This window comes from Calidris pugnax, unplaced genomic scaffold (assembly GCF_001431845.1).
Source record: "Calidris pugnax isolate Ruff unplaced genomic scaffold, ASM143184v1 scaffold63, whole genome shotgun sequence".
Classification (NCBI taxonomy): Eukaryota; Metazoa; Chordata; class Aves; order Charadriiformes; family Scolopacidae; genus Calidris; species Calidris pugnax.
The window spans coordinates 358496-376504 of record NW_015090852.1 but is presented as its reverse complement, the minus strand read 5'-3'; the positions used below and the strand labels follow the sequence as shown (position 1 = coordinate 376504).

The 18009-nt window shown below is 51.6% G+C and overlaps 1 protein-coding gene across 1 annotated transcript in view; it reads right to left on the bottom strand.

The window, feature by feature from the left end:
• PAPPA2 (pappalysin 2) overlaps nt 1-17762 on the bottom strand; it is a 123560-nt gene extending 105798 nt beyond the window's left edge. Inside the window, exon 1 of the mRNA XM_014943322.1 lies at nt 17594-17762. Within this exon, the coding sequence (XP_014798808.1) occupies nt 17594-17762 (169 nt within the window). The remainder of the gene's footprint in view (nt 1-17593) is intronic.
• Nucleotides 17763-18009: the final 247 nt, after the last annotated feature.

Here is an 18009-nt window from a genome sequence, read left to right as displayed (position 1 = left end):
AGGGGGGGGCTGCCTTATTTAAAGATGATTATGTCCAATCTAATAAACCCCGAGCGGAGCATCGCCCTCCCTTCCCTCCGCCCTCCCGGGCGCTGCCCAGGATGCTGTGGCGGGGAGGGGATGCGGAGGGGGGGACCCGACGCCCGGAGAGAAGCCCTGGGGGTTTTGGGAAAGCACCGGCAGCACCTGCCCCTGTCCCGGGCTGCTCTTGGCTTGGTCCATCAACCTTCCTCGCAGCCCCGCTGGCTGCCTCTCTCATTTCTCCGCTTGGCAGTCCCGCACTTGGTTTCTTTTCCTCTTCTTTTTTTTTTTTTATTGGTGTATGTTTTGTTTTTTTTTCTTTCTAAGTTGAAACGTGCCCGTGTTTTCTCTTGTTGTAGCTCAGGGTGTGATATCTGTCTGCTCTCCTCACTTCCATCCTCATCTCCACCCCTTAGGAGAAAGGAAAGAAAGGTGAAAGGAGGGGATACACACACAAACAGAGCACTCCCTGGCAAGGGGAGAGGTGGTCTCCAGCTCATTATGTGTGAAGAGACCCAGGGTCCCCTCTCAGCCAGAGATTTTGCTGATTTTTCTCTCTCTTTCCCCCCCCACCCCTTCCCCAAACAACGATCCCACCTATTTGGCACATGCAGAAAGGTGGGTTGCAGGTGAGAGGAAAAAAGCCACATCCAAATGCAAAAAAAAAACCAAACCCCAAACCCATTGATGCACCAAGGGAGAGGGCAGCAGTGGGAGATGCATCTCACCCACCTTCCTGCCAGGGCAGAGCTGCTCAAAACATACGGGTGAGAAAACAAGCCCCCAGAGTTTCCTCTTGGTTCCTGAGACACCGTCGCACCAGCACGTGGCGTGGGAGACTAGGAAAACTTCAGCAATGAGACATTTCTTTTTTTCCCCTTTTCATTATTATTATTTTATATATATTTTTTTTTTCACTCCCAAACACTATCTGTGGCGGTCAGTCCGAAGCAGGGTTGCCAGCTAAAGCTGGGAGGCCCCTTCCAGGGTACAGGCTTTCAAACCAGCAAGGCAAGAGGGAAGGGATTTAAGAACAAACAGCAGGAGCTGCTGCATGGGGTTGGGGTTTTTTTTTTTGTCTTCTCAAGGTGTGAGGGTGATGGGAGGAGGTGGGGGGGGGGTGGTGCTTTAGTGTAGGGAGACAGAAGAAAAATAGTGCTGGAAAAAACTTGAGGGTAAGGAGGGGTGAGGACAGTGCTTCTCTGATCCCCTGGGAAGAAGGAAGGTAGGTGTAAGCACGTGGAGAGGTGAGGGCATGGTGAGGCTGGGCTGGAGGTGCCTGGAGAGGAAGAGAGGACACGCAGGGGATGAACAAGACCAGGCAGAGCAGGAATGGCTGATGCAAAGGAGCTCGAGCAGCTCCCAAGGACCTTGGGGATGAACAAGACCAGGCAGAGCAGGAATGGCTAATGCAAAGGAGTTCGAGGAGCTCCCAAGGACCTTTTGGTTCATGAACAACATCCAAGCACAACACAAGGAGCCATCACTCACGGGGAGGAGGCGAGAAGAGCTTTGCATCTCTCCTGCCTCCACCAAACCACCCCGGTGCCCCTCCGCTGGCAGCAGGGATATTGAGATAACCCAGCTTGGCACTTGGGACTGCTGAGGTGGCCCAGCAAGAGTGTTGTCCTGGGGCCAAGGCCAGCAAGCGTTTCTTATAATGCGTATTCATTCAGGAATGAACTGAGCTCCTGATAGCCCTGTCTACCAGGGCCTGATAAGACAGTATCCCATGGGATGGCTTATTTTGAATGGTGGTGACCTTATCAAGCTGTTATTAATCTTCTTGCCACACAACACCCTGCCCTACCCAGTCATCAGACTGGGTACTCCAAAAAAGCAAGACCACAACATCCTTCAGCAGCGCGTGCTACCGTCCGAGAGGTTCGGCAGCGCTGCCTCCGTGGGGACAGCCTGGCTGGGATGAATCCAGCATCAGAGCAATAAAACCCTCCAAAAATGCACCCAGTTGAGGCCTCTATATATAGGCTCTGGCCTGGGCTAAGCCACTCGCTCGACAAAGCTACACCCTCCAACAAATAGCTCTGCTGTCTGTTGGGCTGGTGAGGAGAGGGAGCTGCAAAGCAGAAATGAAAACCCACCAAGGAACCCCTTTTTTGGAGGGGAGATGGGTGAGAGCAGAGGAAAGCTCCCCACTATGCCAAGTCGCTGGCTCCCCCTGCCCTGCCTGCCCAAACCCGAGTCTGGCCAGATTTAGGGAACCACCCAAGCAGGCAGCTGAGTGCATTAATCACTACCCCTCGCTGGCTCCAGCACGCTCTCCATCCACATGCAGGCAGGTTCCTCTCACGGCCACTGCCAAGGTGGGGCTCGGAGGAGGCTGGTGAGGATGATGAGGGCAGGACAATGGGGGCACCTCACCAGGCTGGGTCAGCATCTGGGGAGCAGAAATGCCAGGATGCTGTTCCCATTCCCAGCACCGCTGCAGGCTACAGAGTAAATCCCTGTCATTTGGGGGGTTTTACTCTGTTTTCCCCCAAAAAGAGCAATTAGCTTGGACATTGTGATGATTTCACCACATGTAAAGCAAAGACTGGGCCTGGGGATAGGACAAGGGGCTTGAAGATGACAGACTGGTGGCAATGCACCCTTGGCAGATTTTCTGTCTGTCTCTCGGGGAAGCAAGGAGGGCATCTGTTAGAGGTCCCAGATCAGAGCCAGGCTGCCTTGGCTGGGGAATCCAACAGCCCTGCATCTTCCAGGGATCCTTGCATGCAGCATCTGGATGGAGATGCTCATCCCAGCTGCAGTTCAAATCTACTGATGCTCAGGACTAAGAGAAAGGATGCTGGATGGGAGGCAGAAGGAGGACAAAGTGGTGGCAGAGCCTAGGCTTGGCTGGTTATTCTTCATCCCTTCCCCACAGGGTGTCCTTCCTGGCAGGTCCCCACTCTTTGGACCCTGTGGGCTGAAGGTGTCTGCGGTTGGGGTTATTTTTGGGGGGATGACACAGACAACCGAATCAGGCAGCTGCCGGTGCTGGGCAGGAGCAGGGGGCCCATGTTGACCCCCTGGCCTGAAGCTTCTGGCAGGAGGCAGGGGAAAAGGGGATGGGGGAGAAGGGGACGGGGGGCACGTGCTCATCAAAGCAAGGCAGGGCTGTGGGGTGACCCCAACACAGAAGTGGGGTTCCCTGTGAAGGCTCAGCCCATTCCAGGGGAAGATGAAAAGCAGCATTTCAGCTGGAGGAGAGGCTGAGCTGTGCTTTTCCCCACGCCTGTCAAAAGCCATCAACAAAAGCCTTCCTCTCCCTCCACTCCTCAGGAAGCCACCGGTGGTCTCACCATGGGAATAAAGGCTCTGGGAGAATCCAGCTTTTTTTTGTTCGTGGCCAGGCAGCCAAATCCTGCAAGCCCAAGACGGCAAGCCTCAGCAATCAAAGCCCCAAGTGACAGCGACCCGGCTCAGGGCACAGCCCCAGCCCTCCCTCCTCTCCCTCCCGAATTCGCCTCCTTTTCCCAAGCAGATTAGGAGCCTGTTCAAACGCACAGGACCCCCGGAGGTCAGAGAGGCTGGCCTCCTGCTCCAGAGGTTTGCTTGGGAACTCGCTGAGTTTCCTGCTTCTGGTAGGTCTGGAGATAAGCCCTGGTGTGCGGCCGCCCCCGGTGCCAGCGCCGGCAGGAGTCCGCAGCCACACACTGAAAATGCAGCAGCGAAACTTCTGGAGCCTTGTCTCTTGTGTGTTTGAGCCCTGCAGTTGGGCACATCTCATAAAGGACAAGAGACAACAGGGGAGCACTCCCACAGGCTGCCTCACCTGGATTCTCCAAGGTCTGATAGAAAGGCTTCTCCTCTGTTTCCCCACAGTGTTTGGTCGCATGAGTTTGGTGACAACAGTTTCTCCAAGCCCCCTTGCCGAATTTGACTGTACCCCCCTCAAGAATTCAATAAGCCACGCACAAAACCCTGACTGCTTTGGCAATGGAGCCAAGGAATAAACTTGAAATAACAGCGAAGAACCACCAGCCAAGGATATGTCTGCTCCATCATCCTCACACCTCACATCTGCCTCCCCACCTTTCCTCTGAGCCACACGGCCTGCAGACAGCCAGTGGCACCCCCATGGTAGGAGGGACGGTAGGAGCCCATGGAGGAAACCAGCTAGCCAGGCGCTCATCGGGGCATCAACTAAGGCACTTTGAAGCTGGTTTGGTGTATCATCATCAGGTGCAGCTACTTCAGAGCAGCCCTGGATGTCACACTGGAGCCCTGAGCTGCAGCAGAGCTGTGCTTTGAAAGGCCCTTGCAAGCCCTTACCAAAAACAATTTACTTCCAGTTGGAAGGTGAGGAGGATGCAGATGCTCAGCAGCACACTCAGATCTCTACAGAGGGAAGATGTTCCCTAGACAATAGCCTCCAGGGGTCTTTCTGCACCCCAGAGTTTTGCACTTCACCAAGAACTTGCAGGTGCTAAATTAAGACCATCCAGAGAACAGAGCACGACCTTTGCCAGATGGGGTGTCTCAGATATTGAAAATTATTCCAACCGCTCACAAAAGTCTTATGTGACTTATGTGCCTTTACGTCACCTAGCTCTTCCAGCAGCCACGGAGGAAAAGCATACAAGAAAAAACAGAGGGCGAAATGGAATCAGCCTTTCCCTTCCATCCTGCCACCGTCATTGGGGAGTTTCAGCCCCATTAAGTCAGGATTGTTCAAGTGCATCTCTGTATCCCAGCTGAGCGGGGAGCATCTGCCAAAGGGGAGAGAGGCACTGGCTCTCGTGCCAGTGGCAGAGGCAGGATCCTGGAGGGGGATGTGAGCTCCACAGGCACCTGCAGGAGGAACATATTGATACCAACGCAGCAGGGACTGGCTCAGATTTCCAAAATCTCACCCCAGCAGAGCCACGGTTTGCCGGCAGGAGCTCCAAGAGAGCGCCACGCTTGCGGCAGCTCCACTGGGAAATCCAGGTGGAATAATTACATGACCTTGCTGCATTTTCACCATCCCCGTGCCCACAACAACATCTACTTGTTAGTCCCCTTTGGATGTGCTGCTTACGTGATAGCATCTCCTCCCTGGTTAAGCACGACTTTTCCTTGCAGGAGTGTCAGAGCAATTACTTGTACAAACAAGCCTCGCATTCTCCAGATAGCCTTCGCTCTGCCTCATGCATATATATGTGCTTTCCACATGTTGCCCAGGCAGAAAACCCCTTTGCTAGAGCCAGTCGATAAGACAAGAGTGAACATCTAATCTGGCACAGGCATCTGAAGGACGAGGGGAGAGCGAAAAGGCTCGTGCCACCCCAGCGCAGCAGCTTTGCAGATGCGAAGCTCAGCAGCTCTTCAGACTCCTGTTTTAACATCTTTCCGACTGACCCAAGCAAGAGAACAGCTGCTGCCAGAAGAAATGGAGCAGGAACAAATAAGCACATTGGCTGGGGTGGAGGAAAAGGGGCTGTATCTGTTACCTCAAGGTAAAGCTGGATTTGTGGCACCGGTGGGCACTATGAATTAGAGGTGCCTCCTGATTGCGGGTCCAAAACACACTGTCATTGTGACACCGTCTCTCCTGCTCCCCGGGCCAGCGGGGAGAACCTGATTTGTAATTTGGCAGCAAGCAATAAAAATAAGGGTGAAAGCAGCCAGACTCAGCTCTTAAAAGCTGGCAAGCAGGGTTTTAAGTATTTGGGGTTTGGACAAATTCATCACAACAAGGAAACACCTCTGTCCTCCCCACTCATTTTTAGAAGAGACAAATAAAAATAGACTTGCCGGGAGAACCACAGGCAGGGGAGAGAGAGGAGGGAAGCCATGTGCCAGCTGCTAAGGCAGCTCACAGCCTCCAGCTTGCATCTGTGCCATGGACCTCTACCACCCAATTCATTTGTGTCCCACCTCGGGGCAGGTCAGAACTCTAGTGGAAAGGTGAAAGAAAGGAGTAGCATGCACACAGACATGCTCTTCTCAAGCAAGAGTAAGAAGTGGTTATCCCAGGCTGGGGCAAAGACACCTCCTGGTTTTCACTGGACCAGGAAGGAGACCAAGAGATGAATTCTGGCACCCCCCATTGTCCAGCAAGTTTTCAGTTGCTTCTTAGTTTGGTTGCTGGACATTGCCCTCATGACTTTGTAACCAGTTTGGGTTTGCACCCATGTTGTTAGAGGTGACAGAAGCCCTGGGTGTGCAACCCCAGGTGTATGCACAGTCACGCTAACAGCGTCCTGGTACCTGTGAGTCTACACAAGTAGTGGGAGCTGGAGCTACCAAGTTCCTTCAGCCTTTGCAACCAGAGTGGGTACCTCCATTTGCATTTACCTCACATAAGCCCTTGAATCTTTGACTTCATGAGCCCTTAGCCTTCAGCATCTCTTTAGCAACAGCACCTTGGTCATGGTCCACTTCTCAGGCCCACCACAAAGCACAGAGACATCTTCTGAGGATGTTTGGCACCTTTGCTCTTGAGATGTTTGCAGCATTTTCCACCTGATCCCAACCCTGGTGTCACCTTAAGACCATCTCAATCCAGAGCACTCACGCTCACCACAGCTGTCAAGCAGAAGATGGCAAGGTAAGGGCATGAAAGCCTTGGTCAGTTCAGGGTCCTTGCTGGCAAGGACCAACCCTTCCAAACCAGTGCCTTCCTGGGTGCTAAAACCCATTGCGTCTTTGTAGCCTGTTCTTGTAGTCTTTATCTTGGCTCAGACAGACCTAATTAGCTTTTCTAAGCTTCATCCCTAGGTCAGGTTTTCCCCTCAACTGTTTCTGTGGCTTCTTTTGGAGCTGCAGATGCCCGAGTGATCCCTGGTTTGCCCAGAGTTACTCAGAGCCATCTCTGAGCTCAGGCCCACACTCATCAGAGCCAGCTGGCAGTATGCCCAGCTTGTGCCAGCCTTGCTGTGCCATCAAGAAGCAGAGAAGAATGGGAGTTCTGGTCTGGAGTGAGCCAGAAAAATCAGTAAGGTCACTTTGGATGGGTACAGACCCAGCAGGCAAGGTTGTTCCATTTAATCATGGAGATGAGAGGGTGTTTGCTGGCATGCCCTTCCCATGCAAGCCTCCAGCTGCTCAAGGGTCCCTTGCAGCTCAGTGTGCTCACCCAGCAGAGACCCCCACATTATCTCCTTCCTGCAGCCCACACTACCAGCTTCACCCAGGGTGGTCTGTTCCCTCCTTCCCTTTACCTGGGCCCTAGAGAATCTGGAAACACACCATGTCCCACGCTGTTCCCCAAGATAGGGCTGAGGGCACCAGATCAAGCTGGAGGAGCTTCAAGGAAGCAGCAGTCTCTTGAGGATCACCCATTGCCCCTGTGACTCTCCAGAGAGGTCCGTGGCTGGTTGCTGCCCCTGGCTGGAGCAAGGGTCTCCAGCATCACCACAGGGGACCGTGGAGGAATGTGCTGCTCCACAGACTAAAGGAAGCTGGGATGAAGGAGGATAAAGCTAAAGCCTCATCTTGCTGGGATATCGGCGTGCTGGCACTCATGTGATGCTCTTAGTTCAAGCTGGTTAGCAGTGCAGAAAATCTCAGGCCGAACACATCCAGCAAAATCCCTCAGCGTAGATAAAGTTGTCCCCGTAAGGGGCCATTTGGCAGCACTGCTGTCCCATGCCAGTTTGAGGGATTAAAACAAAAAGACCCCTTTGCTGGTACAGAAGGTCCCCTGCACTGGCTGCCTTATTCCTGGGTGAAGGTGGTTAAACCTTGCCGGGGAAAATGCGCTTTTCCACCTGCTGCTGCCCCTGGACTGAGATGGGTACCTGGCTAGAGGGGTTCTTCAGCCAACCCTCTTGGGTTGTTGCAGCACCGATTCCTCCTGCCAGGCTGCCAAAGCACCACCAGCAACCCGGAGGCTGACACCTTATTGCTCTCTACAACTCCCTGAAAGGAGGGTGTAGAGAGGTGGGGGTCGGTCTCTTTTCTCAAGTCACAGGCGACAGAACAAGAGGAAATGGCCTCAAGTTGCGCCAGGGGAGGTTCAGGCTGGATATTAGGAAACATTTTTTCACTGAAAGGGTTCTCAGCCATTGGAATGGGCTGCCCAGGGAGGGGGTTGAGGCACCATCCCTGGAGGTGTTCAAAAGACGGGTTGATGTAGTGCTGGGAGGGATGGTTTAGTGATGATGCTCCTTGTTTGTTGTGTGGGTGTCTATTTTTGCAAGTTAGGTTGACGGTTGGACAAGATGATCTTTAAGGTCCCTTCCAACCTAGAAGATTCTGTGATTCTGTGATCTCCCCACCCCACCATGAGGCCACCGTGAGCCCCGTGGGAGCTGGTGAAATGGCTCAGTGAGGGAAATCCTTGGGTGCCTCCATCCGAGGTGGGCGGCCGTCCAGGCCCATCACGCGCACCCAAGGGTGCCAGTGCGGCGGGGACGCGGGCACCCACCTGACACCCGGGGAAGGTGCTGTGGTTGTTGGTCTCCCCCCAGTGACCAGACCACACATAACAAAGCAGCAGGTCTGGCTCACGCAGGGGAGGTTTCCAGCCCCACCAGCAGAGCTCCTGGCTCCCAGAATGGGTGCATTATTACCAGGTAATTATACTGATAATCATTTCCCCGAATCCTCCCCGCGTGCGAAGCTCTCTCACTGGTGTGGCATTCTTGCTTTTGCATTTTTTGGAATCAAGACCCTCTTTCCCCCCATACACCAGCACTTGAAAGGTCTATATTCATTCATTAAGGAGCACCAACACTGCTACGGCAAATGACCTGTCAACAGATTTACAGCAGGAAGTAAGTCACTGCCTCTGAGCCTGCGCTCTTAATGTAATTAAAGTCCTCTGTTTGGAATTCGCTGCTAATTAATATTCATGCTCTGTTCCCCATCTGCCATTCCCGCATTGCTGGTTCCTTCTGAGATTGATCAGAGGGTTATTAAGGCAACGAGCAGACAGAGAAGGAGGGGGGTGCCTGGTGGGAAGGGGCTGAATCAGATTTTGGTAAGGGGGCAAAATTGCATCCAGGACCCCGGCTGCTCTGGGAGGGCATGGCCAAAGCATCATCCTGGCTTGCTCCATTGCTGGGGAAATTAAAGGGCTGGTGGGAGCGATGGATCAAGAGATAGACACCATTGGTTGGCTCCCAGAGCCTCTCAGGGCTTGCATCAGGAGGAAGGTGAGAAGCATCTCTGGAGCTGGGCTGCTGCAGGCAAGCTAGCAGCTGATGGCATGAACAAAGCCTAATTGAGATAGACCCTAATTGCTGGCTCTTGTGATTTGGCATCGGGGAGCAGTCATGGCAGCCCAGCACCGTGAACAAGACCAACCAATGTCATTATTTGGGGGTGGAGGCAGAGGGAGTTTATGATGAATTCATACTCACCTGGTCTTATGTAGGGAGGCTATGGATGTATGGGGTGTTCATGGGCACCAAGAACTTGTCCCAGTCCAGTATGGAGCAGAAGAGGACATCTGTGGGAACACCCTGGTCAGCTTTGGTTCAGCACAGCCCTTGCAGTGACAACAGATCCAGTGCTCATGTTTAAGCAGGTCATGGGCTGCCCCTTGCCCTGGGTGGGCACTGAAAGCTTGCTCCATCCCTGCATGGGCTGGAGCTCTTGTTCTCCTCCCTGATCCACAGCTGCTGTGGCATTTCTGTGCCCCCTCAGCACGGATCCTGACAGGATCAGACACCCACAGGAACAGCCACAACTCCTGTGCCAAAAAAACATTTAGCTGAAGCCAGGAACACACTGCCCACCACTCTGGGTGAGAAAGATGTCCCCATGTCACAGACTGGGTGTCATCCTGCTGAGCACACAGGCTGCTGTGAGTAAATGCAGTGCTCTGCAGCATGAGGAGGCCAGGCTGGAGACATGTCCCTAGTGGTGGCCCACCCCATCGCCCCATCTCCAGATGCTTGAGATGTGTCCCTCAGGCTGACTATCATCCCATCACCCCAACTCCAGATGCTGGAGATGCCTGAGCTGAGCATTCTTTGAAATTAAGGGCACTGCATGTGCTGCAAAACCTCTTGAAGACCCTTCCTGCTGCCAGGACACAACCCAGGATAACTGGTGGTCTGTGGTGGGTGCAGAGAGGTAGGCAGCCAGCTTGCAGCCAGCCTTGCACTGCCCCTCTCCTTTTCCTGGGCACCTCTTCTTTCCAGGAAAGGTGTTACAGGGACATGGCATCTCAGGACAGAGGTTCCCAAGGGACCAGAGGGATTGAGACTCTCGGCCAAGCCCTGAGTGCAGAGTGATCCTGGCTCTATTGCAGGAGCACTATGAGTGGGGTTCCCTCAATTAACGAAGCCCATATCAAACAGCTTTTAGACCCTTAAACACAATCATAGAGCACCCCACTCGGATTCACCCCGCTCCGAAAGCGGAGTCCTGCTGGCACCTCCTGTTTATATATGAACAATCAAAGTGATTTATTAATCTGCCCGAAGCACGGTTGCTCTTTGACCGTCCATCCATTATCCTTATCTATCTGTCCTAGTTAGGAGCCCAGCAATCCATCTTACCCAACCTAATGTACGCCTAAACGACTCCGCGAGCCGCCACGCTGCGAGCGGGCCCTGCCGGGGCGGCCGACGCGGGCCTGGTTTTCAGCAGCACTAACGCAATTGCATTGACGTCAACCGGAGCTGCCCGCCGTCACCCTCCTAGAAAATTAAAGCCTAGGATGGGCAGGTGCCGAAGGCATCGATGGTTCTAATCAGGACTGGATCTACCACCAGGCCCACCATGCAACGTGCAGACCCTGTGCCATCAGCAGGCCAAGAGCCTCTTTAATTTGGGCTTCTTGTTTCTCCTCCATAAATTGCAAAAGGGGTGAGGCGGTGCGGTCTTGGGGCAGCATCTTCTCATTCACGATGGTGAGGCCAAGCTGGTCCTGCTCTGCAGGAGCTGAGCCCAGGGTCTCCAGCTGTCCCCGCCTGGGGTGTTGCAGAGGGGCAGCATCTTCTGCAGTCAGACCTCAGGGGGTGTCACCGGTGACAACAGGCTGCAGACCTCCTGTCTCCCAGGGGAGACAGCTTCCCCACCTTGTAGAAAAGGAGTAAGTGGAGCACTGTGTGAATGCTCCCTCCCTGGAGGTGTTCAAGGCCAGGTTGGATGGGGCTTTGAACAATCTCACTTAGTGGAAGGTCTCCCTGTCCATGGCGGGGGGGTTGGAACTAGATGCTCTTTAAGGTCCCTTCCAACCCAAACCGTTCGGTGATTGATGATCTGTGACCATGAGGAACTAGTTCAGAAAATGCATTGCCACCTCTCCTCTCATCTTTCACCAGGGACAAGTGGTTGTAACAGGTTGAAGGTGCCTGCAAACCCCTTCTCTGCAGCAGGTGGGTTGCCTAGCAAGGAGAAATGGGGTCCCTGTTCTCTGTCCCACTGTTTGTCCCCAGCCTGAGCTCTATGGGGACTATTCAATCCCATGGCCATGGATGGGAGAGCGCTGAGGCTCAGTCATGCAGAAGACATGAAGGGCCTCCACCCTGAAGGAGACACAGCTTGGGGAGGATGGGACTGGAGCTGCCCACCATGAGCAACACCACGGCGCTGCCTGCACCTCTTGGTCTGCAGGTCAAGTGACTGTTGCTGAGACTTTAGCTAAGAAAAACACTCCTACAAGCTTAAATAAGCTGCAAAAGGCATTGCGTTCCTCTAAGGAAACCGGCAGTTTTGCAGGTGAAAAAGGTTGAAAGTGTGGTCCCATCAAGAGGGATCTCCCTTGTCAAACTTCACCTCCCCATGTGAAGCACAGGGTGTGACCTCTTTCCAAAGGAGGTTTGGGAAGGGTGTTAGGCCACAAGGCAAACCAAATGCCTTTCCCCTGGCTTTTCTCTTGGAAAAAGCTGACACAGTTTGGCTTAAATTTTCCAGAGAAGTTCAGGTTGAGGCAAATCCCTGGCAGATAATTTCTGCCTAAACGTTTGCATTTTGGCATTGTTCTAAGCAATGGGAAACACAGTCCTGTGATGGGAAGTGTTGGATAACCAGCGTTATCTACCCCGTCTACAATAAAATAATTAATTCACATTCATACGCCCTTTTTGTCTTTGAAGAGACCGAAGAGGAAAAAAAAAAAAGAAAAAAAAAAGAAAAAAAAAATAAGAGAAGAAAGCAGTGGAAGCAGCCAGCCTCCTCCAGATTTGAATCACTCCAGGTCTGTGAGACAGCATCTGGCAGAGCAAGTAGAGGTGTTAAGTGCTGTGGTTAGGAGATCTCTGAGCTCAACTAATAAACAAGAAAAAAAGTCTGTGCCACCGTCATCCCTGAGCAGGACCTTTGACAGCCGGGTCATCTTAGAGGAAGCTCCCAGGTTGTGGAGGAAAATCAAGGGTTAGCAGGAACTAGGCACTCACACTTCCAAAAAACACAGTCCTGGAGAGGGAAAATCAGGTATTTTCACAGTATTTGAGACACCATTTTCATCTGTGCAGAGTGGGCAAGCAATGCTCTTGCATGAGGATTCTCTGGAGCATCGGTGAACAGGGTTTGCAGCCTGTCTGAATGCAGGAGTCACCATATCTATGTGAAAAAGCCTGCTTTTGAAAGATTTCCAGCCCAAGCCATTCATGAGCATTGGATTATCCAGAGAAGCTCCAGGTAAGAATCTAAGATTTGGGGAACCAAGCAGATCCAGACCCTCAAGGCCAGTGCCCACAACTGGGTATCAGGATGGATGATTTGTATTCCCAATTCTGCAGCAAACGCGGTAGGTCAAAGAGATGTGAGGTGAACTCCCCAACCATGTACCTTCTCCACGGTTGCCCTGGTTGGACAGAGATACAGGTACTGAGCACCAACATTGCCAACACCACTGTGGCACTCAGGCAGTCTGACCCAGTGAGCCACCGATACGTTTTGAGCCATGACCAGCTGTCTTCTGGAAATTCCTGGCCAAATTGTGCCAAAAGATCACTCAGGTTTGACAGATTTAGTTTGCTATAATGTGAGCTGACTGTGCCTGCAAGCCAGGGTGCCTTCATAGCTGGTGTGAGCGTGGGGGCACTCACCATGTGCTTGGAGAGAGCTCCACAAGCCAAAGAGGTGCTTTCGTGCAGTGAAATTATTTTCACCGAGCTTAAGTCAAGCAATGAAATATTCATAGGACACTAAAGCAGTGGGCTTACTGGCTGCCTTCTTATGGGAATTCAATAATACTGGAGACAGCCTTAATTCAATATTCAAAAAGCTTCTTTCTCTTTCCCTCTCTATCCATCTCCCTGCTGTCTCCTTGGGTTCAGAGATCTTTTCGGAAACCTCACTTTTATGCTCTGGATGCATTAGTGGAGAGAGAGTGGCAAAGAGGAGAAACAGGGGGAGAAGGAGTACAAACGCAAGGATGGGGACCACACGCTGGACAGCTGGGGATTTCTGGTCCCCAATCTGCCTGGTGATGCTCGGACAGATGATCTGCACCAGCCCTTCCTAAAGGCACGTCTGCATGGCTTTTTTGGGGCCAGACCCACAGCTGTGCTCACACATGGTTGGTTAGGAATCAGCTCTGGTCCAAGAGCTGTGTAACCATGGTTGTGTGGTCCTGTGCTCTCACCAGCAGAGCCACTGAAAAACAGGCTGAGAAACATGGCTCAGCCATGGTGTGATTCTAGCAGGGCTAAGGCCTTTTTCACAGGTTTACCTGTGAAAGTAACACCAGCAGAGATGGAGCCTTTGTCCACCAGCGTGGACTGGAAATTGGGAGAGTTGAGCCTAGATGCTCATGAGGGGTAAAATCCTGTAGCTCCAATGACTTGGGTGCTGGTCACATGGACATTCATCCTCACCCAGGGTGGGGACACAGTTGTTGGCAGGGCTCTAATGAGCCATTTTGGTGCTCCTGGCTTGCCCTGCTGTTGCTACAACTCTCAATCCCTGTCCTAGAACAGCAATACTGGTATCCTTCTCCCTGTTTCAGAAAGAGCAAGGCCCAATCTGTTAACTCTTCCCAGAGATCAAGTTTTGGGTGGAATTGCACTGAGCTAACCCTCAGAAGCCAATATTGACACACAGCTACCCCATGCCAGGAGATGGGCACTGCTTCATGCTACAGCTGGGTGGGAGGAAGCTGTAGCTCTCCTTGTTTCTGCCCATTGTGGTGAGGGACGATACTCAAGGACGCAATCAAAGCTCCTCCAGCCATTGAAACCAGGGGACTGCTTGCTGCCCCTCCGAATACAAAAATGGAGGGGCATGGGGGGATGCATAAAAGGATACAAGCAGCAAGAGGTGGCTTTCCACACCATCCATGGATACTACAGGGACAGGATGCCGTGGGTGCTGAAGTTTCACAAGGTTCAAGACAAATTCGGGGAAGAAAATCCTCCACAGTGACCCACTTGTCATCCATAGCTTTGGATGGCAATGCTGTGTATGGGCTGCAACAAAGGCAAGATTCAAAAGAGCTTTCCAAGTGCTTATCAGGGCTAATTTTTCCCCTTGAAGGATCTTTTCCCAGAGAGTATTTAAAAATCAAATGATTTCCTCCACAATGCGCTGGTTATTTGGTTTCTTCTGGCATCTCCCCGTCACGATTGCCCTCGAGCAGATCAGTTTCAACCTTCAGAAAATCTCTCTATTAGCATTTGATCTTGTCAAGCTCTTTTTATAGCCGCTCTTAAAGCTAAGTGGAAGCTGCTCCATGGCTATCTGCCACGCTGGGGCATGCGGGTAGATGCCAGCTAGCAGGGGCAGATCACAGTCCCCATGCAGGAGGCTCCACCACACCAACGATGGTACAAATGATGCACAGAGATTGGGTCCATATTCTCGGGCTGGTGTGAGGATAGGGAGCTCCATACTGCTCAGAGATACTCACCATCTCCAAGGTGAGGTGGGAGCTCTTTGGGGAAAAGCAAGGTGTGCCATCCCATTGCAGGGAGGGTGGCTGGGTACTTGATGGGTGACAGCACCCTGGCTTGGGGGCTGGTGCTGGTGCATCCTGTAGAAGGACCGGGTGAGCAGGATGCTCCTGTAAGTCCTTCCATACCTTTTGCAAGACCCTGACCAAACTCTAGCAGGGACATGACATGCTGCTTCCCTTTCGTGCACTTCCCACAGCAAAAAAGAGTCTTCCTTTCTTCCTTATTCTAGCATCTCCAGACCTGATGCTGATCATGGGAACACAGTGAAGATATTCTTCCTCCCTGTTGATCCTTTATAGATTCCAGTTCCAGCTGTACTTGGAATTATATTAATATTTTTTTTTTTATATTTTCTGGCATATCACCAGTCCCACAGATGACTATTTTGGAGCAGATTTCCCTGTGCATTTGGAGCCTGTGCAGGTCTCCTGATAGGGTCTCAGGAAGCTCTCCTTGTTTCTCGCCTCTCTACTGGTGCTCCAGGTGCATCCCAGCCCTGTCACCCCGCAACACTCACTTTCTACCCATCTGCCAACAGCTTGGGGGGTCCCTCTTCCTTTTGTGTCTTCAAGGTGGAACAGCTGGACCACATCTCCCAAGGTGCACAGGGACCTCCTGTTTCTGGGCACCTGGCACTGCATGGAGTCACCTGCTCCATGAAAATGAGAGGAGGTACAGTGCACCTAAAGGAAGCTCGCAAAAGACACTGCCAATTCACTGTCAAACAGAAATTTGATGGTGTCAGGCTCAAACTTTTCCCTGTCTGATGTAATACCTCAGATACAGCACAGCAAATCACAACCCTACTGTAGATACAGCCATAGTGCCACAGCATCAGTGTGTGTCCAGGCAGGTATTTTATCCCATGGCAATACGTCACTGCAGATAAGTATTTAGACATTGGAAAACTACTTGTTTTGTGACGAACAGAGATGAAGCTGGGTTTTCTCTAGATCTTGAATCTTTGACTCCCCGTTTTAAAGCTGCAAGCTAGGCTTTTTCTGTATTTGTAGTGTTGACTCTTTCATGACAACTCCTGGTGAACACCAGAATATAGTTAACGGGTCTCATCCCATGGCAATACGTCACTGCAGATAAGTATTTAGACATTGGAAAACTACTTGTTTTGTGACGAACAGAGATGAAGCTGGGTTTTCTCTAGATCTTGAATCTTTGACTCCCCGTTTTAAAGCTGCAAGCTAGGCTTTTTCTGTATTTGTAGTGTTGACTCTTTCATGACAACTCCTGGTGAACACCAGAATATAGTTAACGGGTCTCACAGACCACATTGGGAGCTGAAAGCAGAGACATGCACTGATTTTTCATTGGGGAAAGTAGTTTATAAAGCAGGTCTAAACAAGGGATGTGTGTGGCAGAGCAGGGATGGGATACAGGGCCTACAGAAATGCCCACCACATCTCACCTTGATACCTTTCTTCTCAAGGACAGCTTGAAAAACTTGAAGGTCCTCCTTTGCTTCTGTCCCTGAAAGCACCTATTGTACCATGGCCATCATACTTGGGCCTCTGGTGGGTGAAGCAACAGCTCTACCCCCCTGGCTCCCCCAGCAACATGTGCCAGGGTATCCCTGTGATCCCAGCAACTCCCAGCTTCTCCCTCAATGACTCCACCACAGATGGAGCCACCCACAGACCCATAAGCTTCCCAAGAAGACCTCTGGAGGGAATAACGTCACTGATGGATGTTGCCTGTCTGCGTGAATCGTCTGCCAGTAGGTCACGAATTACTCAGATGTGCCTGTTATCCCGAATTATTCCCTGATTCACACGGCAGCTTACGCAGGAACTCCTTGATTAGATTCCTCAATATCGAACACCCTGGCTCGTTGGCCTGACCTTCTCATCCACATAAGCCTCCAGGCCATAAGCCACTCTTATCCAAAATCTTGACCTCACATTTAATTTTATCTCCATTGACGTTAGCGGAGGTTAGTTAGGCTTGAGCACGTGCTGGAATTAAGCTTTCCTGTACCAGGGCCTCCGTGCATTTCCCTATGCTGACTGATGACCCAAATTTAAGGATGCCTTTTCCCTGGCTTCAACAGGCTTCAGCTTGGCACACGCATAATTCCTGGAATCGGTTCTCCACCACCGACGATGATGAATCAATCATTTGCTTTCTGAACGTGTTCCACAGAATTCCCTCAGCCTTCAATGCACTGGCAGGCTTTTCCACCAGAAAATTAGTTGGCTCAACAGTTCTTGGGATAGCGAGTACCCTGAGTATGGTTCCTGCCTAGAAACAAATGGATTTAAACGTTTGAAGTGAACTTTTGTGGGATGACCTTTTTCAGCAGTTCCCCAGTTTTGGTGAGAATCAAACTCAAAAAAAACATGTTTGTGAGCAGAGGGTGGTTGAGGAGAAGGAATCCCAGAATCACAGAATGGTTGGGGTTGGAAGGGACCTCTGGAGATCATCTAGTCCAACGCCCCTCCCAAAGCAGGTTCAACTAGAGCAGGCTGGACAAGAATGCATCCAGGAAGGTTTTGAATATCTCCAGAGAAAGAGACTCCACACCCTCTCTGAGCAGTCCTCATTGCTCTGTCAAGTAAAGAAGTTTTTCTGCAAGTTCAGATGAAACTTCCAGCTTGTGTCTGTTGCCCCTTGTCCTGTCACCAGGCACCACTGAGAAGAGCCTGACCCCATCTTCTTGACGCCCACCCTCTAGATATTCATGAGCATTCATGAGGTCCCCCCTCAGTCTTCTCCACTTGAGGCACTGTCTCCTACCTCAAGGCTGTGGGGTTCTTGAGGGCCAGCCTTACCAGTAAAGACTGAAACAAAGAAGGCATTCAGTAGTTCCACCTTCTCTACATCCTCCATCACCAGGGCACCTACCTCATTCAGCAGCAGGCCCACATTTTCCCTAGTCTTCCTTTTACTGGATCTACTTGAAGATGTACTTGAATAAGCCCTTCTTGTTGTCCTTGACATCCCTCGCCAGGTTTAATTCCAAGTGGGCCTTAGCCTTTTGTCATTACATCCCTACATATTCTGACAGCACTCCTATACTTCTCCCAAGTGGCCAGTCTCTTTTTCCACATTCTACAAGCTTCCTTCTTCCACCTGAGTTTTTCCAGAAGCTCCTTGCTCATCCATGCAGGCTTCCTGCTTCCTTTGCCCAACTTCTTGCTCTGAGGGATGCTCTTAGGAAGTGTGCCCTGCTTTCATCCATGATCCA